General features: G+C 42.7%; 1 protein-coding gene across 1 annotated transcript in view; it reads left to right on the top strand.

Annotated features, from left to right (window-relative positions):
- macf1a (microtubule actin crosslinking factor 1a) overlaps positions 1-25944 on the top strand; it is a 302357-nt gene that overhangs the window by 242015 nt on the left and 34398 nt on the right. Inside the window, exons 63-77 of the mRNA XM_056298025.1 lie at positions 196-366; positions 4225-4391; positions 7863-8022; positions 10069-10395; positions 10764-10848; positions 11305-11531; positions 13316-13522; positions 14693-14920; positions 15992-16210; positions 17118-17321; positions 22330-22555; positions 23667-23893; positions 24325-24447; positions 24908-25009; positions 25811-25912. Of these exons, the coding sequence (XP_056154000.1) occupies positions 196-366; positions 4225-4391; positions 7863-8022; positions 10069-10395; positions 10764-10848; positions 11305-11531; positions 13316-13522; positions 14693-14920; positions 15992-16210; positions 17118-17321; positions 22330-22555; positions 23667-23893; positions 24325-24447; positions 24908-25009; positions 25811-25912 (2775 nt within the window). The remainder of the gene's footprint in view (positions 1-195; positions 367-4224; positions 4392-7862; positions 8023-10068; positions 10396-10763; positions 10849-11304; positions 11532-13315; positions 13523-14692; positions 14921-15991; positions 16211-17117; positions 17322-22329; positions 22556-23666; positions 23894-24324; positions 24448-24907; positions 25010-25810; positions 25913-25944) is intronic.

Below are 25944 nucleotides of genomic sequence, written 5' to 3'. Positions count from 1 at the left end.
GTGTCTGTTTGTTTGACAGCTGGTCATCCCTTTTAATAATGTACATATTGTGTTAAGTGTGGCACACAGTAGTGTTATCACCGTTTGGGTTGAACTGTAGAAGTACGTGATATGATACTGCACCTTCACCAAGCCTAGCTAAGTGTGCAGCAGCCATCCATGCCTTCGCCTAACTGCCCCCCCCCCACTCATCAGGTGGCTGAGCGAATCGCCCAGCTGCAGGAAGCCCTGTTGCATTGTGGGAAGTTCCAGGATGCCTTGGAGCCTTTGCTGAGCTGGTTGAGCGACACGGAAGAGCTGGTGGCCAATCAGAAGCCTCCGTCTGCCGAGTATCGAGTGGTGAAGGCCCAGATCCAGGAACAGAAGGTAAGAGAAAGGAAGAAAGGGTTGGATGGACAGACAGATAGACATAGACTCACTAACACCACACACTCACACACCTATAATTGGAAGAGAATATTTATGCAAAATTTTATGCAACCAATTTTGTTCTGCTCATAATTGTGCTGTGACAGGTAACTAACTACGTATGACTTTGTGGCATATGAGAATAGTCAACTTAAATAAAAGGCCTTTCTATGCATACAGTAGCTAAACTGATTTAGCGGATACATTCAAAACTCAGTAAACCTATATTATCTTACCATTGGCCACTTAATAGCTCCAGTGAAGCAGTTGGGGGAGGCGGGAGGCACAGTGCCTTGCTCAAGCACAGAGGAAGGCGGTTTGTATAGCCGATTCATTCTGGAGATTCAAATGGGTGAACTCGGGGTTCCCAAAAGTCCCGCAAAACCTGGTAAACATGCAAATTCATAGACTAGTTTCCTGTTCATGGAAAACACCTGTAAAATTATTGAATTGATCAGATGTCCTGCAAATATTATTAGGTCACAGAAAATGTTAAGGTGTGATTGTAAAATTGTGTTTAGCATCTGAGGTGTCACATCAGTGCTTGAAATACGGTGTATTCACTGACCAGTTAAAGTACACAGTCCATGTAGAGCCTGCTGAGGCTTCCGCTGGTAGTTAATACTGAATAATATGACCTTCTGTGAGCTATGATTGTCATGTTAAAACCCAAGCAAAAGTCATGGAAAATGCGCTGGAAAATTATTTCCTAAAAAGAGCGGGATCCCTTCGCTGTCAAGCCCCTCGCCTCATAACCCTCGGCTAACACAGTCCCCTTTCTGGACTGTTTTTCTTTCAAGCGATCAGACTGCCTTAAGGTCTCTGGTTCACAGTGGGTGAATTGGTTCTCCATGCCACGGTCGATAAGCCTCTGCGTGCTCATGACCAAGTTACACAGGGCTTCATTAAATCTCTTCAGCTTTGTATTGATTAAAATACCAATCACATAAAAATGCAAGCTGGATGAAGCCAGTATTATTGAGAAGCCCTGATTCATCCTTCATCCACAGACAATGGGCAGTTGAATGAAAAGGGCAACAGAATCAAACACACACACACGAGCCGTCTGCCTGGCATCCAAAAGGTCCCAGTTGACTGTTTGCCAGTCAGACTGACACACACACACACACACACACACAAGCGTGCACACAATGGATTACTATTGTTGTCAGAGAAATGGAGAGTCTGATCTTGTACACACGCAGAAACACTTTTCCCTGTTTATCCAATACGCACTTCCCGTGTTTGTGTGCATAAGAGCAGCAAAGTCTTGGCCAGCGATCCATCACGCGTGTTTACATCCGTGTTGGAGAGCGGAGTTGCCGTTTGGGTCAGAAAGAGAGGAAACTATGGATGAGTGCATTCCAGAGACTCCAGCAGAACTCTGATGAATGGCTCAGAGCAGAGAGCAGGCGTCCATTTCTAACAGGAAGGAACTGAAGCTGAGATACGATGCTGGGAGAGGAAGAATGGATGAATACGCAAACAAAGAAAATGCAGGCATTCATAACATAATAAGATATATCTTATTGAGCTATGGAAACTTTAGATGTTACAAAGTTATGGAAACCCTTTCTAAAAAGAGGTACTTCACCCTTTTGGAAATGATTGACAGTTTGAAATTAATCCAGATCATTAAACACCAAATCAAACCTCGTCCAAAAACATTTACTAATTTTGGTCCTTTATGGACAATATACGAATTTTGCAAAGATTATATGAATAGCCCTCGGAAAGGATTCAATCTTTTTTTATTTATTTTTTTCTGTTTGAGGCATTTGCATTTACACAGCTGTAACTGATCAAGTGGCAGTATTTATACTCAAGTATTTATTTTATTTTTTTTGGATTTTATTTTTTTCCCCGCCCCGTTTTCTCCCCAATTCTACCTGGCCAATCACTCCTCTCTCTGACCCCGTCCCGGTCGCTGCATCCGAGGAGGGCTGCAGACTACCACATGCCTCCTCCGATACATGTGGAGTCACCAGCCGCTTCCTTTCACCTGACAGTGAGGCGCTTCACCAGGGGAACGTAGCATGTGGGAGGATCACACTATTCCCCCCAGTTCCCCCTCCCCCCAAACAGGCGCCCCAACCGACCAGAGGAGGCGCTAGTGCAGTGACCAGGACACATACCCACATCCAGCTTCTCACCCACGGACATGCCCAATTGTGTCTGTAGGGACGGCTGACCAAGCCAGAGGTAACACGGGGATTTGAACCGCTGTTCCCCGTGTTGGTAGGCAGTGGAATAGACCACTATGCTACCCGGACGCCCCTACTCAAGTATTTTTCTCAACATACATAGGCACTTAGGTTAGGCTAACTGCCATAAACACAATCACAGACGAGGTGTTTTTGGTTTTAGAAACCCCCTCTTGAGTAGAAAATAGAGCTGAAAAATGTTGAAAATATCAACATGCAATGGTTTATTTTTTGCGATATCTATTGCAATATTAAAGGATAAAAAGGAGATTAATATTTTCACCAGATAATGCAGTTTTCAACTGTTGAGTCGCCATTTGCGAAGACTTTATCACTCTAGCGATCATTAAGGCAGTTGTGCAGCAGTCGTTAAATCAGACTGAATTATATTCTTTGTCACATGCATCTTTTTCTCTGTGTAGTCGTAGAAAAGTGGACCTCACTAGAGTTTATCAGTCAAGCAATAGGAGTTTTAGCCGAAAATGACTCACAGCCCCAAATTTGTCTTGCATTGCATTCTTTGTAGTGTGACTATTGCACTTGTGTTTATTGTGATGTCAGTTCTGTAACAAACTGTTGTTCAGCACTAACGGAAAAGAAAAAGATATAACCTTTAATGGTGAGGCATGTTCCCACAGAACATGGGGGCACTTGATCTTTTCTACATGGAGTGCCTTTGTCCTTTTTCCCCTCAGTTGTCATCTCTAGTGTTTTGTTATTTTTGGTGCCATGCTGAGCGGCAGCATGTCAGTCATCCTCTACAGTACATTTATTTGTTACCTGATTATGTGTAATATATATGTGGATGGATATCAAGATAGATGTAGGAAGAAAAAAAACTTTTAATACATCTTGATATTATTATTATTATTTCTTACACTATATGGACAAAAGTATTGGGACACACCTCTTAATCATTGAATTCAGATGTTTCATTCAGGCCCATTGCCACAGGTGTATAAAATCCAGCAGCTAGCCATGCAATCTGCATTTACAAACATTTGTGAAAGAATGGGTCGTTCTGAAGAGCTCAGTGAATTCAAGCGTGCTACTGGCATAGGATGCCACCTTTGCAATAAGTCAGTTCGTGAAGTTTCTTCTCCTGCTAGATATTCCACGGGGTCAACTGTAAGTGGTATTATTGAAAGGTGGAAGTGTTTAGGAACAACAGCAACTCAGCCATGAAGTGGCACACCACGTAAAGTCACACAGCGAGGTCAACGAGTGCTGAGGCACGTAGTGTGTAAAAGCTGCCAACGCTCTGTTGACTCAATAACTGCAGAGTTGATGTAAATCTGCTATATTTTTTTATTTTTCTACCAATGCTCTTGATCCACCCTGCCTCTATATACAAATATACATCTCTTTATTCTATTTTATTTTAGAGGCACAAGTACTTCAGTTTAGTTCTTTATATTTAGTAGTAGTAGTAGATTGTTGCTATTGTATGCATTTTCAATATTTTGTGCTTTTGGATTATGCAAGCTTTAATGACGCTTCAATTTCCCAGGGGATCAATGAAGTATCTATTTATTTATCTATCTATCTGTCTGTCTGTCTGTCTTTATATACACATATATATAAATATGCCACTGTGTGCTGATATCCCCAGCTCCTCCAGAGGCTGTTGGACGACCGCAGGCCCACGGTGGAGATGATCCGGGCCGAGGGAGAGAGGATCGCAGCCACGGCTGACACCCAAGACCGTGAGAAAATCCAGACCCAGCTCCACAGTCTGGCAGAGAGGTGGACTGAACTGCTAGACAAGGCCAGCAGAAGGTAACCCTCTCATACCCTACGGTTGGCAGCAGGGCGGCGGTAGGGAGCAGCTCTACTGCCCTCCTTTCTCCAGAGGACCCAGGCCAAAGCACCCCATCTTAAGCATGTATAATCCTCAAGTGTCCTTACAGGTCCCAACACACTGCTTGATTTTGGCCTCCTTAGTATTGTCTAGGACAATCTTTCAACCCATAGGCAAATGGTTGGTCATGGGCGATTGTCAGCTGTCCTGGGTCATTCAGTGTGACAAGGTTTAAAGACGGTCAACACAGTGCTGATCTACAGCATCATAGACCTCCAACTGAGTTCTAGCAAATCAACTGCCTTTTTTTTTTTTTTTTTAGGTTTCTCAAAGTGAACATTTGCTCTTATTAGTGCAAATGCAAAAATATTTTTGGCTGCACCAGACCAGCAGGCCAGCCCGACAGACGCGAATGTCCCTGAGTGATCAGGGATCATGTTTACACGATTGGGCCGCCGGGTCAGGTGACCAGCGATGTCACTTAAGTTACACGACTGGTCAGCTGACCGACGATGTCACCGGTAAATGGTGAGCTGCGGTTCCAGCTCATTACACATTTATCGCACGCTAGCGAACAGAATATATTGCAGCTCGCGGATACTACTGAAACACTAAGAACAGAATATGTTGCTGCTCTTTCCACATCTGGTTACGCACTGTAACAGTCCATCACAGAGCAGAGTAGGTGAGAAAACGGCTCTCCGTGCACCGAGAGGCACGAGGCAGAGCACCCCAAATAACAGTCACTCTGACAAAACACTCGTCGTAGAAAAACGAGAGACATCCGCAGATACAAACAGATGAAAGCGGAGGGGGGATCATTTCTTTATTAACTACTTTATTGATCCCCCGTGGGGAATTTCTTTCTCTGCATCTAACCCATCCTAGCTGTGTAGCTAGGAGCAGGTGGCAGCTGCAGTGCCCAGGGCCCAACTCCAGTTCGTCTTGCCATGCCTCGGTCAGGGGCACAGACAGGAGTATTAACCCTAACGTCTTTCTTTTTTTTTACCCAATTAGAATAGTTGTAATTACAATTAAGTTCTCTTTCAAATCAAACAGCCTAAGATATGACTGAAAAGTATTGTTCTTGCAACTGCATTTAATACCTTTTTTTCTTTCTTTCTTCCTTTTTTTTTCTCAAACCTAGCTTAACCATGTGATGTGATATGCTACTTGAGTACACTTTAACACCAAATATTACTGGGACGGCTACAGAAAATTGCTCATGAACATTTAATATCCAGGAATTCACATTATAGACACTACCACTGACTCGCCCTCGGACACATTGGCCACAATTTCGAACACTGACCATGCACGGTCCAGCCATACACAAGGTTTTGACGTACTTTTGTTTTTTTTTGTGAGACCATTTTGAGTGGGTTTTTTTTTCATCATAGGCCATGTCGACTTGCACTTCGCTGATGTAGGATGTAGCCTTGTTGTTAAACCAAGCACAATATGACAGTAGTCTCACTTCAACTCAGTGTACCCATCGTACACTGTGATATAGAATAAGCATTCAAGGCAGCTACAGTCATACAGTCTTTGGAGGGCCTTAAAAAAGTGATTGAATCCCTTCAGGCTCCAAAGGAACCATTCTGCAGCCGGCACTGCACTCTGACCTCTGTGGGTGTGTGTGTGTGTGTGTGTGTGTGGGGGGGGGGTCAGTGACATAGTCTGAGTAACCCAGTTTTCCTTTGTGTGTATATATGAATATAGAGTATTGTAATGTGAATACTGTATATTCAAGATAGCACTGAGCTAGAGCCAGCCTGTTGCAATATCTCCAACTTCCTTTATTCCCATAATGAGGTAAACAGTGTTTTCATGCCTTAATAACTTGTCAGTCTTTTTTCTTTTATTTTTTTTTTTGCTTTTGTTATTTCTACCTTTTGTTTCCACCATTTATGCTGCTGCATTAACTCCACTGGTGATCATATTAGACTGCAGCTGATCTAATCATTGAATAGTCATACAGGGCATTCATGTGCTTTCAGAGCACAGCCACGGCGCTACTACGTAGTTTCTTTTAGGCATTCTGAAATATCTGCCAAGATTACGTTATATTACAGTACCATTCATTCTTATCGTTTTACTGTCTGCTTAAAGGCAGCCAAATATTTAAAAGTTGACATAGTTACTAACATCATGGCGGGCGAAGTAGATTTGCCTTCCTACAAATTTGCTTGTATGGGGAACCGTCTGAGCACTGCCCTGCAAGCATGGTGTGTCACAGCCATTAACGATTCTCTGTCGTCTCCATGCGTATCAATTGAACACTACTACGCTTTTTGTCTACCTCAGTTCTCCACGCTTTCCGTGGAGAATTGAAGGGTCACATGATCTAAACGATGTTTTCAAAAGGTCTTTCAGTACCAGCAGGAAATGTTATTATTTCCAGGGAAAACTGCTGGCATACTGTGTGAATGGATCTGTGTACACACTCCCAACACATACACACACAGCCACACTGTACAAATGCAAAACATAGTCAAGGGTTGCATGCCTAAGATACCTGTACTCATATCAAGTACATTTCTATTATATTTATATCTGTAATTTCTCATTTTGCAGATGCTTTTATCCGAAGCGACTTACAAGAGGGTGCGCAGTTAGCACATATATAACTGTGTCAGCAAACACAGCAAAGAATAGTAATCGTATCACAACCAAGAGTGCAATAAATGGAAGGGCTGGACAGATAGATGACTGATAGTAATGCAAGTAATAGGTAATTCGTATTACAAATTAACTGGGCAATGTCACAAATCAGTGTAACGGTCATGCCGAGTGACCGTCTGTGGATTAAGTTAGGCCTGAGGAACGAGTTTAGGCCTTTCTTTAAAGAAGTAAGGGAGTCTGCAGGCCTTCGGGAAGCCGGCTGTTCATTAGCATTTATACGGCTTTACAATGTTTAGACATCTAACATGCATGCAGGATATCTTATTTTGAGGCCCTGTAAAGGCCTGTCAAGTCAGTGGGATTCATTATACTGTCCTTTTTAAACCCAGACACTGTTTGTCCATGCGGCATACATGCATAAATCTCTAGTTTCTCAGTAAACACACTCATTCAGACTTTAACACTATGGAGTAAACGAGCCGTACAATCCTAATTAAGTACACACACACCCAAAATCCCAGTGTGCAGAGCGCTCTCTCTCTCTCTCTTTCTTTTGCTCACAAACCCAAACTTTGGAAGTAAAAACAAACTTAATTATTCAGAGTTTTTGAAAACACTGAAAACGTTATAAACTGCTGTAAAAATCTCATGAACGTTTCATAAACGCTTTTGCCGTTACGAGAAAAAGAGAACAGTAATGTCACAACAAAAACACAGCTGCCATAGCAGTAAGGGACAGAAATGTTGGCCCAAAAAAAGGCAGTAAAATCCTAATGATAGGCCTCGCCCTTTTATCTCTTCTTCTTCTCTTGTGTGACACCCAGGCAGCGGCAGCTGGAGGAGCTGCAGGTGTTGGCCCTCCAGTTCCACGAAGCCCTGGAGCCTCTGGGAGAATGGCTCAGCGCCACTGAGAGACGCCTGAGCACCGCCGAGCCCATGGGAACCCAGACCACCAAGATCACCCAACAGATCACCAAGCACAAGGTACTGCTGGCCGTGGACACCGGCTTGTGAAAAGGATTGTGGGTGCTCATCAAAAAAGATAAACACACACACACGGTAGCTTGTACTTTGTCCAGTAATCTTCTCTGCTGAAAACGCTTAACTGCTGTCATGAAAATAAATGAGGCTTTTCAAATACACGACCCCTGCGCTCGCCAAAATTCGAGACCAACTTGTCAAATGTGGGTTTTTTTTATACCTGTGTACGAAAAACATAATACGGTTTTGAATGTAACTGAGACTCGGTCCATACAAAATACATCAGTGAAAGTCATCAGTCTGACATTTTAGGCAAAACCCAGAAGGGTGCTTGGCCTACAGTCTTAAAGTCACAGAATGAAGGGGCATCAGGGTGGCGTGGAGATCTATTTCGTTGCCTACCAACACGGGGATTGCCAGTTCGAATCCCTGTGTTACCTCCGGCTTTGTTGGGCATCCCTACAAAAAACACAATTGGCTGTGTCTGCGGGTGGGAAGCCGGTTGTGGGTATGTGTCCTGGTCGCTACACTAGTGCCTCCTCTGGTCGGTCAGGGCGCCTGTTCGGAGGGAGGGGGAACTGGGGGGAGTAGCGTGATCCTCTCATGGGCTACGTCCCCCCGGTGAAACTCCTCACTGTCAGGGAAAAAGAAGAGGCTGGCGACTCCACATGTATCGGAGGAGGCATGTGGTAGTCTGCAGCCCTCCCCGGATCGGCAGACGGGTATGGAGCGGCGACCGGGACGGCTCCGAAGAGTGGGTTAATTGGCTGGATACGATTGGGGAGAAAAGGGGGGAAAGATTAAAAAAAAAAAAAAATCACAGAATGAAAATCACACTTCACATGTTTGGTTTATTGGGTATGATGGTTGTTCACACAACCGTTCTCATTCCGGTCCCTAACAGATATTCGTCTACTCAGTCTTTTCGACCTAGTAGTGGAATTTTGGATTGGCATATTTGTTTTTTATATTATGTTGGTGTTTTTTTTTTTTTTTTTTTGGAAGCAGGATCGGGTGGATGGGATTAAAAATATCGTGGGGGGGGGGTCAAGCTCCTCAGCACCCACGGACCCGGCATCTAAGCTATGGGTTACCACACCTCATTGTAAGAAAGGTGCCGTCTTGTTCCCGACACAGTCTACTTGTTTGTGGCCCTGGATAAGAGCATCAGTTTACTCCCAAAAAACATCAACTATTACAAAATCCTCTTCCAATCCAACATTCCACCATCTCACACCTCCACACACTTGAAATGTTTGCCCATGGCTAGGCTAAGGCTGTCACTAACACCGTGCTCCAAGCTGTCATGCAAAGTACAAGTTAGGTCAGAAAAATAAGGCCCAGTTATTTGATATGTGTTTATTTAGGAACTGATATTGGGCTAAAGGTTAAAGAAACACTCTGTAATATATATATATATATATATATAACCCAGTGGCTCAAGTAAATTCTTTATGAGACAGTACAAGCCTGTTTCATGCCATAAGCAATCATCAGCTGTCTATATATATATATATATATATATATATATATATATATATATATATATATATATATATATATATATACACTGCAGAGTTTTGCAGTCCCTGTATGTATTTAAGACCGTAAGCAGAAGTACAACACACAAAAAGTTAACAACCCTATCTGTTTCTCTACTGATTCCACATAAAGAGAAAATATGAGGTAAACTAAGCCACAAGGGCTACAACACTTTAATTTACACCCAAAGCATCTCTCGTCATGACTCAGTTTCATGCTTTTTGTGCGTATCCTTGTTTTTGTTTTTCATTTCAAATGTTGCTGTTGAGTTTGTTCACTTAATCGTTTTCAATTACTTCAGTTTTCACATGTTGGTCGATGATTATTATTTTTATTGTTCCATATTTGTATATGATTTGTCATCTGCATGCTCACGCATTTTGAGTTTTTACCCTTTTTGTTCTTCTGTTTTCTGTTGTCCATCTCTTTTTCTCGTCCCATATCCCTTCATTCCTTCCTTCAAACACACACACACACCCAAAACACAAACACACACCCTGCTTCCAGGCGCTCCAAGAGGACGTGTCCTCACGAGGGGCCGAGGTTGATCGCCTCGAGGCCTTTAGCCAATCGCTGACCCCGCTTAGCTGCGCCACCGACCAGGATTGGCTAAGGGAGCGCGTAGGGGCAGTGCGGTCTGGCTACTCGGAGCTGTCTGATTGGTGTGGGAGGCGGGCGGGCTTGCTGGAACAGGCTCTGGCCAATGCCCAGCTGTTCGGGGAGGAGGAGGTAGAGGTGCTGAACTGGCTGGCGGAGGTGGCCCAGAGGCTGTCGCAGGTCTCCGTCCAGAACTACCAGCCAGAGCTGCTAGCCCAGCAGCACAAACACACCATGGTATGACACACTGTGGACGCTGTTTAAAGTCTAAACAGAAATGAAAACCAGTTTCTTCCAGAAAGATGCTGACAGAATTTTGTAACTGTGTCAGGGGAAATTTAAACACTAGATACAAATGCAGTGTAGTTAGGTAGAAAAGTTGTTAATGTGCACTCTTGTATCGTGGAAACACCATGAATAGATACTCATGATGACTTTAGATTTAAGTAATACTCTTATCACTGTTTTAGACAGTGGATTGCACTCTGAAAACCTTTATTTTACTACAGTTCAACTGTTGGAATTTGGGTTAATAGAATAATAATAATAATAATAATGACAAGTTGTGGTCAGTTTTAATTATCTTTCTCCCTCCCGTCCCTCAGTCCCTGAATGAGGAGATTTTGAGCAGGAAGAAGACTGTAGACCAGGCCATCAAGAATGGACAAGCCCTACTCAAACAGACCACAGGTTAGCTCTGACCTTTGACCCTTGACCCTTGATCTTTGCACACCTTCTGCCTGACTCCGTCTCCTGTCACAATGATCATGTTAAGTTTACCAGATGTGGAGAATGTTTTACATTTTTGAATAGTTTAAGAATCAAACTGAAGTTTATCTTTTGACTGGTGTCATCATGCTGGACATGTTAATGATCATTAAGTTCAAGCAAGTTGTCAATCAGTCCATAGATTGATTAAACATTTTCTACCATGTGATAGATGCTCTCTGCTCTCTCTCTCTCTCTCTCTCTCTCTCTCTCTCTCTCTCTCTCTCTCTCTCTCTCTCTCTCTCTCTCTCTCTCTCCCTCTCTCATATTGGTCGGTCTGTGTAATAGAAAAAATCAGATGACACACAAAACAGTGCACCCCACTTTTAATAGCTTCCCCCCCTGACCTCCCTGTGAACTCTTTACCTCCCCTTGCAGGCGAGGAGGTGCTGCTGATCCAAGAGAAGCTGGACGGCATCAAGTCTCGCTACGCCGAGATGACCGCCGGCAGCAGCAAGGCCCTCCGCACTCTGGAGCAGGCTCTGCAGCTGGCCACACGATTCGCCAGCGCTCACGATGACCTCAACCAATGGCTTGATGCCGTGGAGGCGGAGCTTAACAATGTGGAGCCCGATGCCACGCCCGCCTACCAGGAAAGACAGAAGGTGGGAGGAGCATGACTGTGTGCATGTTGGTGTGTGTTGTGTTGTGTTGTGTTGTGTTGTGTTGTGTTGTGTTGTGTTGTGTGAATGCTTATATCGTTTTGGTTTTGAACGAAACAAAAGGTCATTTGAAAGGATGCCATTGGTCATAAAAATGCAAAATTTGACTATCCCAATATACTGTCATATTTAACTTGATTTGAAAATAAGAACAATCACTTAAACTGAGGATTGTTTTTCATCTGAAATCAAGGATTTGTTGGTGTATCTTAAAACTACCTCATGATAAAAACTTTGTGGTTGGCCAGCCAGTAAACTGTAGATAGACATTTATGATGTCATGGTGTTTTCGGCTGACTATGTCATATAATGACATCAACTGCCTCCTGGTTTATTATCAACCACGACCATGAGTCACTCCATCTAAAGCCGAATGTTAAGGAAACATTTCATGACATCACTTCAATATATACACCACATCACTGAGTGATATTTAATAAGCATTGGTTATTACCACACCTTCTTATTGGCCAAGAGGGAGTTCAACAGTGATGTCATCGGGTTGGTTCCAATGAAATAAGACACCCATTTGAAGAATAAGAAAGTGCTCCCAACTCTGAGAATGAATGACAGCACAAAAATAAAATGAATTGATGTACATTTTTAATCTTCACAGTAGCAACAAAAGGCATAACTTTCAGAATGTTATTTATATACTAATTTTCTTCGGGGTTGGATATATCTCTCTATTTCTAAGAGATACTGAAGGATAGATGAATTATGACATCATAAATGATGTATCAGACTGCAAGTGTCGGATTTTGAAAGGGAACTTTTCATTTAGTGATTGCTCACAGCTGGAATGAACCTTGCATTCACTCTTTTCTCCTGCACTTGTGTGCGTTCCAGCGTGCCAGATTACACTTATGATATACAAGCTGTCTGGCAAGAAATACAAACACCCAATTCTTTGCAGCCAAACAGTTCTGCTAAATAATATTTCTAGTGTTTGTTTATCGGTGTGGAGGCACTCTGTAATTCAACAAGATAGCCTAAAGCTAGTTGAAATTCATTTTTGCGGTTGTGTTTGATCAGCCTGTGCTCCGGTAAATATTTGAGATTGAATTGACAATTGTTGGTCGATTACCTCGACAGAGGATATGATCTCCCGGTCAATTTCAAATGTAAATGATGTTGATGGAACTGTGCTTAATGTTACTTAGGATGAAAAACAGAAGTAAGAACCTGGTTTAAAGATCTTAAAGGGCAAGGGAGTGGATGGAAACAGGTTATTCTAGTGGTTAGCTCCAATCAAAATACATACATATACCTATATATATGAAGTAAAGGGTTTTTGTTTTCCTTTTTTTTTTTAATTTCCTTTTGTTAAATAAAAACTAAGTTTAAAAAATGCATACATATACTATACTATACATTTGGATCAGGTCCATCATCCACACACATCCAAAATGGTTAATAGTTAGTCCTGCCATCCCTGTGTCCACAAACACACACATCCAAACACACAAACACAAGCAGAGCACCAATCATAAATAGGAGGTTATATTTTATACTGTAGCCACACAGGCTTAGCACTAGCCCACAGCTTTAAAGCAGCAGTATGCGTTTTGTTGGAAAAGTATTCCTCATAGCTGAAATACTATACATTCATGAGATTTGAAAACAAGAAGCGTCACTGAACAACTTCCTGGATACCACAATAGTTGACATGGCAACCACTGAAGCTACCAGTGGAGTGGCGCTTTAATAAATCTCCCTCCATCCAGGAGCTGAAGAAAGTGTCCGCGGAGAAGCGTCTGGTGTTGGACACGGTGAACGAGGTGGGCAGCGCCCTGCTGGACCTGGTGCCGTGGCGTGCCCGTGAGGGCCTGGACCGCCTGGTGGCTGACGCCAACCAACGCTACCGTCAGTGTGACGAGACCATCACACAGCGGGTCCAGCTGGTGCAGGCCGCCATCCAGAGGTCTCAGCAGGTACTGCAAACAGCATCAGCCTTCAGTCTTGCAGTATACGAACCATGTGTATATGATAATGTGCACAATAATGACAATAATTACAAGCTGAAAACCTAACTGATTTAATGGTACAATCCTTAATTCAGTTGTAAGGGTTGACCCACTATCGTAATATAAAACAGAGGATTGGAACCTGCGATCACTCCTAAATTGACTGACAGGTCTCTGAATACCAGGACTAACTAAAAAAAACCAACCTAAATCTGAGTTTGCAATGTTTTCTGATGCTGTAAAAGGTTTGTTTACATCAGTAGTAGTTGTAAACTTTGGTGTTAAACAAGCCCATGTTTTCAATTGCAATCAGTTGAGAAAGACACAAAATACTTATTTTCAATATATTGCTCAAATTCTTCAATTACATATATATGTAAATATGCCTCAATTTTATATGGTCAAATAAATCACAAATTGGGCCTGTAAATATTGCTTATCTACTCACTGTAAATTATGGATATCAGTGCATCCATATTCTATTCTACAGTGTATATAACATTTATTGGCTTTGTTATGCAGTAGTGTCTTCCTGCAACATTTCATTTCTCAAGTCTTGCTGAATCATAACTAACCCTCCCAGTTGGTAAGCTTGAATGTATTTTATGATACAGCAATTTTTGGACACAACATAAACTTCTCGACTTGAGTACGAGTGCTTGAGGATGCTGGATGTGGGCCTCATGAGTACTCTGTAATCCTGGAAGACTAACAGTACAAAATATTCTTAGAAATACTGTGTGATATAGTGGTAATACTACATTTGATAATAACATATAGCAGTAATAATATGATAACATAACATTTTCAATACTACAACTCCCTCATACCCTTCAGTATGAGAACTGTGCTGCTAAAAAGCAAAATGACGATGCCAAGCTGAAAAACTAATCCTCTGAGGAACAGCATCAACACTGCACTTCTAAATGCAAACTAGTTTTCCCCCCTCAGTGTATTTTTTTCAGATGTAGTACAATGCTAAACATGTCGAAACATGAAATTCTCTCTTCATTGATGTGAGAGCTGTTCAACCTAGCAATCCAGTGTGCCGAATGTTACGCCACAAACATACCATTAATTCAGTTTTAGTAGTGATACTACATTTATTCAAATGTACACTCTTCTTCCTCCCCTCAGTATGAAGAAGCCGTGGATGCGGAGCTGGCTTGGGTCGGGGAGACGGAGCGTAAGCTGGCCTCCCTGGGAGCCCTCAGCCTGGAGCCCGACGTGACCGTGGCCCAGCTGCAGGTCCAGAGGGCCTTCAACATCGACATCATCCGACACAAAGACACTGTGGACCAGCTGCTCGGAACCAGGGAGGACATCTTGGAGACCTGCAGCGATGCCCAGAAAGACGCCCTGATGGTGAGCAGCTGCTGACAGACAAACGAGGGGGAAAGAGAGACGGGGGGGGGGGGGGGGCGATTTAGTGATGGTATCAATAGGGAGGAGGGAGGGGGAGAGGAGGAAGACAAATGGAGGAAGAAAAGGGAAATGAGAGATTGAGAGAAGACTAAGCAGCAAGGGGGGTGGTAGGAGGTGGACCGAGGGATGAAGGGGGGTTGTGAGAGAAAGATGAATTGGGGGAAAGAAGAGAAGAGCTCAGAGAAGTTGGGGGGGAGAAGAGGAGAAAGAGGACCACTGTGTTTTATATTGGCTCTATACAGACCTGCAAAATCCACATCTTTTAAATCACTTCTCAAACCTTGCCTTTTTAAAATTGCTTTTACCAATTAAACTGCTAATGTTTTCTTTGTCAGTTTATTTCTACTGTACAGTCTTAATTGTTTTATCATGCTTCTCGTGTTTTAATGTTTGTGAAGTGATATGCAACCTTGCTTTTGAAAGATGCAATATAGAATTATTATTATTATTATCATTAGTGTTATTATTATTAATATTATTATTATGGGCGACACAGTGGCGCAGTGGTTAGCGCAGTCTGCCTCACAGCAAGAAGGTCCTGGGTTCGAGCCCCAGGGTAGTCCAACCTTGGGGGTCGTCCCGGGTCGTCCTCTGTGTAGAGTGTGCATGTTCTCCCCGTGTCTGTTTGGCTTTCCTCCCTCAGTCCAAAAACATGTAGGTCAGGTGAATCAGCTGTACTAAATTGTCCCTAGGTATGAATGTGTTTGTGCTGCCCAATGACTGCTGGGATAGGCTCCAGCATCCCGCGACCCTGAGAGCAGGATAAGCGGTTTGGATAATGGATGGCTGGATTATTATAATTATTTCTATTGTATCAAAGTAGTACATTTGTGCTGGAAAAAGGAAGAAAGACCACAAATACATCAGAGCATTAATAGTGAATGAAACGCATGTGCTGGTTAGACTTAAAGAAAGACAGTGGTTTTTAAAAAGATGAGAGCCGATATCTGAAACTGAACTGTCTCTAGAGGTCACTCACACTAAGACTCCTGTTTTTATTTGTCCTCTCAGGTGAAGACTGGCTCTCTGACAGCCCGCTACGAGGCAGTGAGCCACAGCCACAGTGAGCGTTTCTCAGCCCTGGAGCAGGCTCAGGTCCTGGTGGCTCGCTTCTGGGAGACCTACGAGGAGCTGGAGCCGTGGCTGGGGGAGACAGAAACCCTCATCTCCCAGCTGCCCCCACCCGCCATCGACACCGACACCCTCCGACTGCAGCAGGATCAGATGAGGGTAGGAGAGCACATAACGCTCTGTGTCCCTCACAGGACGCTAGTAGTTAGCCTTTAATGACATACACTTTTTCAGTGTAGAGACAGAGAGATTTTTATTTATTTATTTTATTTAACCTTTATTTAATCAGGAAGGTCCCATTGAGACGAGGAGTCTCATTTTCAAGAGGGTCCTGACCAAGACAGCAGCAGCACACAGACATTTAGGTTGCACAAAATACAAGGAACACGAATAAACATAAATAAATATATATAACAGTTAAAATATATATAGAGCTATAGATAGATACTGTAGATAGATTGATACTTCAGATAGAGGGATAAAAAGATAGATTGATGAAAATACTAACAAGGTGATAAAATAACTCATTTAAAAAGTTCTTAAATTATGAATATATGTCTACGCCCATATAAATGATGCTACAGTATATAAAACGTATGGTATACTTATTGGCTCTATATCTGCTATGCAGTGGTAACATCCTGAATTAGATGACATTTCTAAATTAAATGTGGTTCAACAGTAACGTTCTGCATATTGTTCAGTTTACATGTATTTTATGATGCAGCCATATTTGAACATCACTTAATGTAAACTTGTTGACTTAAGTACACACACACAACCCTAGTTATGTTAGCGTTTATATAGTGTAATTAAATAAAGTATGATAGAATATTTTAGCTGCATTAGCAATTTTGATTGCTATGAAACAGAGACATTTTTTGGAGCAGATATACAATTCCTGACAAATGTTTTTTCTTTATTTTTCACTATTACAACTGGCTCCTCTGCTTGTTTTGTTGCCAACACATATTTCTGTCCCTCGCCGTTCCCTCACTATTTCTAAAATGTCTCCATTTATTTTCTACTTATTCACCTCTCTTTGTCCTTCCGCTCCACCCCTCAGCTCCTGCGGGAGTCGATAGCGGAGCACAAGCCTCACATCGACAAGCTGCTGAAGATTGGCCCCCAGCTGGCTGAGCTCAGCCTCCAGGAGGGGGCGACGGTGAAGCAGCGCTACGCCAATGCTGAAAAACGCTACCTGGCCATCAAAGAGGAGGTCAAAAGTCGTGCCACGGCCCTGGACGAGGCAGTGTCGCAGTCCACACAGGTAAAGTTTAAAGGGGACAACCGGTTAACAGTTGATCTGTTTGGTTGCGGAGTTTCTCAGTGTGTCTGAGATGAATCTGGATCAGATAGTGTTTAGAAATATGTTCTGTGGTTGGTCAAAAAACGTTGAATCAGTTCATCTGGATACAACGTTTATTGACAGATACGTTTCATCACTCAACTAAGTGGCATCTTCAGTCTAAACCACTTTATGGCATTGTTTTAGAAAAGTGCTATATAAATAAAATTAATTATTATAAAACTGATTGCAGGTATCCCCACCCCTTATAAACAATACAGTACAATATAGTTGCACAACGAGCGAAACCAATGACCAGTTTCACATGCAAATATGGGTTAACAAGAGCTTCAATGGCCATTTGTACTATGCAGAGGATTATGAATTAATCCCAGTCCTAATCCTTAATCCTCTGTGAATAGCACACATGGCCATTGAAACTCTAGTTAAAGGTCACACCCATATTTACATATGAAACTGGTCATTGGTTTCGGTCATTATGCCACTGTGTTGTTTATAAGGGTGGGGATACCTGCAGTCAGTCGAGACTGAAGAGGTCACTTAGATGAGTGATGAAACGTATCTGTCACTAAATGTTGTATCCAGATGAACTGATCCAACTTTCTTTGATTTTCTTACCTGGATTATCGAGCATGTGTCAAGACGTTCTGTGGTTTGTTTTTGTCTAGTTGTGTGCTAGAAAAGAAGGGTTTACTCCATAACACAATGCAATGACTGACAAAATATCTATTTGAAAGTCAGCTGAGAAGAATGTCTGACAGATTCATAATCTCTGAAATGCAGTGAAGTCCAGCCTACCTTGTACTCTGAGTACTAATATAACAGACTCAGAGGCCTGACATAACAGCAGCATGACGTCCATGTCCGTACGCTTGCCTCATTTCGTTATGCTTACCCTACAGACAGGTTCAGTCATAACTCAACTTAATTTCAGTTATTCTTCATGTTTAACTTTTTATGTTTAACCTGCTTGGTGTCATTTTAAATTTGATATAATTTCACAAAGTTTTGAGTGTTTAGTCCTGCTTCACAGACCCTTGATGATTGCCCCTTCAAACATTAGCTTTAACAAATTCACCAATCAGAGACTCACTCATTTACCCCATTGTCTATTTGGGTTACATTAGTTTTCACTGACGATAATTTTAGGTTTTGCTTTAAATTACAGGTCATTCACTATGCAGAAATTTACTGTGGTGACTGATGAGTAACAAACAATAGTAAAGACACACATGACATTCACCTTATATTCAAGATGACTAGCTAATTACTTTTTATCCTTGTGGCACAAAGGATTAAAAATACTTGTATTTAGTACAATGTGATTTGAAAATGTATCCCATGCAATATTAAGTAGGCAGCACGGTGGCGCAGTGGTTAGCGCAGTCACCTCACAGCAAGAAGGTCCCGGGTTCGATCCCTGGGGTTGTCCAACCTTGGGGCTCATGCCAGGTCGTCCTCTGTGTGGAGTTTGCATGTTCTCCCTGTGTCTGCGTGGGTTTCCTCCGGGTGCACCGGTTTCCTCCCACAGTCCAAAGACATGCAGGTCAGGTGAATCGGCCGTACTAAATTGTCCTGAGGTGTGATTGTGTCGGCCCTGTGATGGCCTGGCGGCCTGTCCAGGGTGTCTCCCTGCCTGCCGCCCAGTGACTACTGGGATAGGCTCCAGCATCCCATGACCCCGATTGGGATAAGCGGCTTGGATAATGGATGGATGGATGGATGTTAAGTAGATTATATTTACCTGCACATTATAACAACAAGGAAGCAAACTAGGTTTTTAGAAAATCCCATATTTTACTCATGTGATACTCAGTAATTGCCACTTATCACAGTTCTGTCACATCCATTCCACTCATATGTTACTTGGTTATTCCTGCGTGATGAATGGCCCATAATTTAAAGTGTTACCAAGTTTTCCTGACTGTTCTTTACACACATCATGACACACCATTTAACGGCCGCGTGGCAGGCTGAGTGTTGCTACTGTCCATATTGCCTGCCAGTTTATATTGTGCGCATGTCTCTTATTTAACTCATTGTGTTGTCTCTCCACCCTCCGACACCTCCATCCCCACCCCCATGCTCGCTCTTTCCTCTCCCTCCTCCACTCTGCCCTCATCCCTCCATCCATGCTAAACCCCCACCTCTCTCTCCCCATTCCCTCATTTTAACCTCACTCCTAATCCCTTTGACTTTGCGCACCTCCATCCTTGCAACTACAACCTCATCCTCCACTTCCCCCCTTTCAACCATCTCTCCCTCGCCCCCTCTCTTTTTCTCTCTCCCTCCCTCCCCTGGTTTGCGCCATACCTCCTCCATCCCATCCCTTGTTCATTGTGGATGTGCTGTGTGTGTGGCCCCCCTCTGCATTTTCCTCCATGGTCACTGCTCACTGCATTCACCCAGCTGGTAGAGGTAAGACATACGACAGACAGACTAACAGACAGACGGAAGATACTGAACTGGCACTCAGGGCAGGAAAACACAAGAACTACCCAAGTTACCAAAGAGGCAGGGAGCTTGGAAACATGTGCTCCCTAGTGGTCACATTCCTAACACAAAAGAATCTCCATTCTTTTCTCCATTGACAAATTTTCAACAAATTTTTACAAATCCATAACCGATATATTTACTAGAATCGAATGCTTTTTAGGATATATATACAGCAATGAACTGAAATGATAAAAGACAATCAAAAACCTTTGTAGAAACTTTATTTTGTCTGTAGCTGTGCAAAAATAATTAGGATCAATAACGCATTATTTAGATCTAAGTGGCATCACTGCTTTCATATTGAATTGTAATCTAAGATATCGTTTTTTAATAAAGTTTCCTATCCAAGCCATTTCACACTGAGGTAGGAACACTGCCAACAAAGGGCAACTCCATCACCCTCCCTACCTATTCTATCACTGACTAGACTGTTATTAAAGTTCCCATGAAATTAAAATAGAAGTTTAAGTTTGTTATCACATGTCTTACACTGATTGTCACCTATACGCCAGTATCTGGCCCAACAATGACAAAAAAGTCATTTTGTAGGTGTTCTTAGTGGTATTTTACTGTTTGTCATTTCCTGGAAAAAGTTAAAAAAATGTCGCTGTCTCATCCTATAGTTGGGGGCATATAGTAATTTTGTGTCCAATGAAACACTTTCTTGAATTTTTATGCCCCTCCCCCACGACTAAATTCTGCCAGTTACCGACCGGCATACAGCACCTACAAGCTAGCTAGCAGTTATATGTCGTCACTGTGTTTTTGGTTGCGCTAACTCCCACAATCTTTTCCCGGTGGGTCGCCTCGGCTGGGGAAATCCACGAAAAGGGCCTGGTGCACACCCAGAGTCACCGTCATACCCAGTCCCCTCCAACAGCCCGCCTTCCAACACAGTGTCGGACACCGTCTTGTGGGGCCTCCTTCCATCTGCAGCACTTTCAGGGCTATTGGCTACTGTAAAAGGCAATCAATATCCGTGACAAGTCCCTCCCTAGCTTCCTGTTTTTACAGGAAACGCGTAGATATGCAGACTCAAATAGCACTTTGCTAGCCGTTACATGGGAACTTTAAACAAGGGTGTCTATTAAATTAACAAAGTGCCATTTAAGCACCATACTTGCCATAAACAGACAAAATACCAGTGTTGTGAAATTGAATAACTAGCACACTGATTGCGGAAAATACTAGGACCAAAATTCCTTTCTTCTTCCTTTCCCCATTTTTAATTCACATCAGCTGAGTAGGGTAGGATAAATTGGTAAAACGAGGGCTCTTGAGCCTTGAGATGTTTTCTGCTGGGGACTCTATAAAGGAGAAACTCTGTAATAGAAAGCGGTCCTAATATTTTGGCAGCCTCAATGTGCCTGTGGCAAAGTAGTTGTTATCAAAGTAATTGGCAAGATAGTGTGGATTAATGCCTTTTTATTAAGTCCAATGCCTTAAAGGTCACCACTAAACCGCAACACAGGATTTTAAACCAAATCCTCCACTAATCCTCATTATTTCAGTGTAAGCTAAATTGGCTAAATCCACTTCAAATGTTGATGGTGCCTTCCAACCCTGAGTGACCAAAACTCTGAAGATCTGTCTGTCTGTTATAATCTATGTAAACTTAATTGTGTAGGTTTGTATACATGGATGAAGCCTAATCTACAACTATGAAACATTTTTCATTGAAGATCTTTCTTCATCGATGCTTGATCCATGTTTCATGTTTTTGAAAGTGGGCCCAAAGATCTTACAATGTGGCAAGAATGTCCCTTGTCTGTAGATGAGTTGCTGTGTTATATGATGATTGCCCCCTGCCAAACCCTCGTATAATCTCTCTAAAGAAAAGAAAAAAAAACCTCTGTAGAAACACTACCAAGCCTTTCCTCTTGTTAATGTGTCCTGATGTCAGTGGGTTGTGTGGATAAAAACTCTGTCGTGTTGTAGACTGATGCTAGCGCTGTAAACCTGGGGTGACACTTTGAAAGTACAAAAACTGAAATGCTACTTAAGCAGCCACAACTTCAGTCTCTTAATTATATTTGATGCTTAAGGAACTGGGGTGAGTTCTCTGTAGTTGTGGATTTGATGGTGTATTCACATAACATCTTATGTTAAACCAAAGTAAACAATTAGTTCACCTGATTGTTACTCGATTGGTTATAAGTTGGTGTGTTGCCAACAGTCTTGAAGCACTGTGCACCGATGAAAACCCCTTTTGTATTTTTGTCGTGTATTTTTTGCTATGTGACTGTAAAAATTAAAGATTCAAATTCTGTCCCACCAACGTCATGCCACCTTAATGTGAACACACAATCAAGAACTCTACATCACTTATTCAGTTCTCTGTGACATGTTTTTTGTTTTGTTTTTCTAGTTTTTGTCCTTTCAAAACGCCACCCTGAGATTCAACTATATCTCCTTCATACACACATCTCCCCTTCCTCCTAACTGTTCTCTCTCTCTCTCTCTTTCTTTCCAGTTCCACGACAAGATGGACCCTCTTCTGGAGACCCTGGAAGGGGCAGTGCAGCGGCTGCGCCAGCCTCCACCAGTGGCAGCCGAGGTGGACAAGATCAGGGAGCAGCTGGCAGACCACCGGACGCAGGGCCTGGAGCTGGACAAACTGCTGCCCTCCTTCTCTGCCCTCTGCACCCGTGGGGAGGAGCTCATCGGCCGCGCCGCCCACGACGACCCCGCGGCACAAGGTGGGTGGTTGGATTGGGGGGGACTTGGGATGAGTGGCGTTTGGTGAATGAGAACATACATACATATATGGCTATGCAAACAGACATAAGCACACACATGCACACATACAGACACACACACACACACACACACACATACACATACACATGAAAGGCTCTGTTGTGTTCAAAGAATGAGACAACATCAACGCAAAGGGCTGGACTCTGCATGCACACACGTGCACACACACAAACAGAAACAGTGTATTGTGCCTCATGTTTCACATGTTAAGGGGCTGTGGATGCAAGAGAAAAATGCTGTAAGACACACACACACACACACACACACACACACACACACACACACACACACACACACACACACACACACACACACACACACACACAGTTTGTTGGAAAGACATTCACCAGTACAGCATTGTAAAATGACTACTTATTCCAGCCCCACCATATTGTAAGACAGAACACACAAACAGGCTATTGTCATTTCGCCTCCTCCAAAAATCTTTGCAGCTTAGACACTCTCCGCCTCCTCTCTTTCTGAGTCAAGCTCATCATGACAATGAAGGACTTCGCTGTACCGAGATGGTGGGAGTTTACTGATAAACTTGGAGAGGAGATTTTACCAACCATGCCACGATTCTTGAAGGAAATTGAATCCTCTTTTTCTGTTAGAAAGTGCTGTAGATGAAAAAAAATTGCCTAACAGTGACCTAGCTATCTTTCAAAGAAGCTTGGAGAACATCTACTTGGCCACCAATACAGTCTTTCATTTAGCAAATTCTTTAATCCATAGAGAGTCAATAAAAATGCACAATATATATATGCTTGCATGTCAGCCTACAGACATCTTGGAGCAGTGTATAATCATATAATAGTTGTGTCATGTCATATGCAGTTAGTGTAAGAGCATGACTGGTAGACCACCCCAAGTAATGGGAGTTTTAATGTACAAATTAGCTGAACAGTGTCTGAACATCGGCAATACTGTCATGCTTCGAGGCCATCTGTGCATTAAAGTCAGCCTGGAAAAGGAAAGTTTCAGACCTTTCTTGATACTAAATTCCTTCTTCTCTCTCTCTCTCTGTCTCTCTCTCTCTCTCCTCTCCAGCGGTGCGTTCCCGCCTCTTGCGCCTGCGCTCGCTGTGGGATGAGATCCGGCAGCGGGCCGAGGAGAGGGAGGGGAAGCTGAACGACGTGCTAGACCTGGCCGGAAAGTTCTGGGCCGACATGGCAGCGCTACTGAGCACGCTCCGGGACTCCCAGGATATCGTCAAGGACCTGGAGGACCCCGGGGTAGACCCATCGCTCATCAAGCAGCAGATCGAGGCTGCAGAGGTACGGAGTAAATATGGAGAGAGAGGCGAAAGGAGTGAGAAGGTAAAGGAAGGCTGAAGGGTGTCAGAGAGATGGCAGGAACCCACACTAAACAAAAAATCAGGCTGAAGCATTTAAGAAATGCAGAAAGGGAGAGATTATTAAAAGAAAAAAAGATTGGACAAGGACATAATACAAGTGGTACTTCCTGTTCATTCAGAAGAAAAACAAAACGATGGCTGCTGATGTGTTGATATAGACACAGTTTTTGACCAACTTTGTGAGAAGCAAATTGGATATGTGAGGGAAAACTTGACAGAGAAAAAAGGGATGCACATTTTAGCTCGTTTGACAGTTTATATGTCAGGTGAAATGTTATTTTGGCAGAAGCTGACCATATCCAGTGTATGCGTTTACTTCCTGAACTTTCTCCATGTGACCTGTCTGTCTAGGCCATCAAGGCGGAGACGGATGGACTGAGGGAGGAGCTGGAGTTTGTCCGGACCCTCGGTGCCGACCTCATCTTCGCCTGCGGAGAAACGGAGAAACCAGAAGTCAAGAAGACCATCGATGAGGTGCGAGATTAGACGGCAGTAACTAATGACTGTTCCTGCTTTTCTGTGGTTGAAAACATAAATAAAAGCAGGACGTTTGGTTCTAGCTGAAGATTTACTTCTGGAATGATAAAAACCAACTTATACTGTAAAGTGTTTCTTGTTTTAATAATAATAAACTTTATTCATATTGCACCTTTCATACATGAAATGCAGTTTAAAGTGCTTTACATTAGAAGGTAGTAAATTAAAACAATCACAAACATAAAAATACAGTAAAAAGTAGGTTTACAAGGGATTTAGAATTAGCAACTGAATGGATATTACCAATTATAGAGCATTTTTAAGATTTAAGTTGACAAAAACTTTGCTTTGGTGAAGTTCAAATACGAGTTGACCATAAATATGTTATCCCTGGTACTTGTTTTACTATTCTCTCTCTCTCTCTCTCTCTCTCTCTCTCTCTCTCTCTCTCTCTCAGATGAACGCTGCATGGGAAGGTCTGAACCGAACATGGAGAGAGAGGATGGAGCGACTCGAGGAGGCCATGACAGCCTCCGTGCAGTACCAGGATGCATTGCAGGTCTGGGCATTAAAATTGAAACATCTTCCTAGAGTGCCTTTATTTCTGTTGCTCTCAGCAGCTGCTATAGTTTTCACTTAACAGTCACACAAACATTTTAGACGTCTAGCTGTCTTCCCTATACAGAGATACTTGGACTATGTAAATTAGGATAATTTACTCGCACGCTAGCACAAGCACAGTATTTAGCAACAACACTGCTGTTGAAAAACAAAGGTCATTCCTGTACACTGAATTAAATTTAAAATACAAACAAATACAGTACAGAACAAGAGGTCTTGCTTGTTATCATCAAATACCAAAGACAGATATACAGGTACAGGTCATCACACAGGGATTTCAGCAATGCTGCCTAATGAGAAAAGAGAGAGGGAAAAAAACCCTAATAAACAACAGTCTCCTTTAAGTAGCAATCCCATTTGTTCCAGTATTTTTACCCTTTGTCTTTCTGTAGACGAAGGGCGAAAGTCCTCTTTTCCATGGAGCATATATAATTGATAATTCCAGTAAAAATGGCCATATTTGGAGGATTTCTCTGCAGCCAACATTTGGCGACAGCTCTTTTAGAGTGTGTGTCATTATCAGGATTGATGTATGATGAAGTGGTCAGTGTGCCATGTATTTCTGGCTGGACTGTAACGCCTTTCCAATGGCTGGTTTGTTTTTGTAACACCGTCACACTGATGGATTCCTTTACGTTCTTTGTATTTCTGATAATGGTTGAATCAGAATCAAATAACCAGATTCTGACTGGTTCTGACTGTTTTTAATGCTGATTTGTCTGTCTGCATTTTATTTTAGGGCATGTTTGACTATCTGGACAACGCAGTGATAAAACTGTGTGACATGCCGACTGTGGGAACTGACCTGGGTACCGTCAAACAACAGATTGAAGAGCTCAAGGTCAGAGTCTGATTCGTGTTTATTCACCTGCT

Source organism: Lampris incognitus, chromosome 18, assembly GCF_029633865.1.
Source record: "Lampris incognitus isolate fLamInc1 chromosome 18, fLamInc1.hap2, whole genome shotgun sequence".
Classification (NCBI taxonomy): Eukaryota; Metazoa; Chordata; class Actinopteri; order Lampriformes; family Lampridae; genus Lampris; species Lampris incognitus.
Note: the sequence above shows the minus strand (reverse complement) of the source record. Positions and strands in the feature narration are given on the sequence as shown.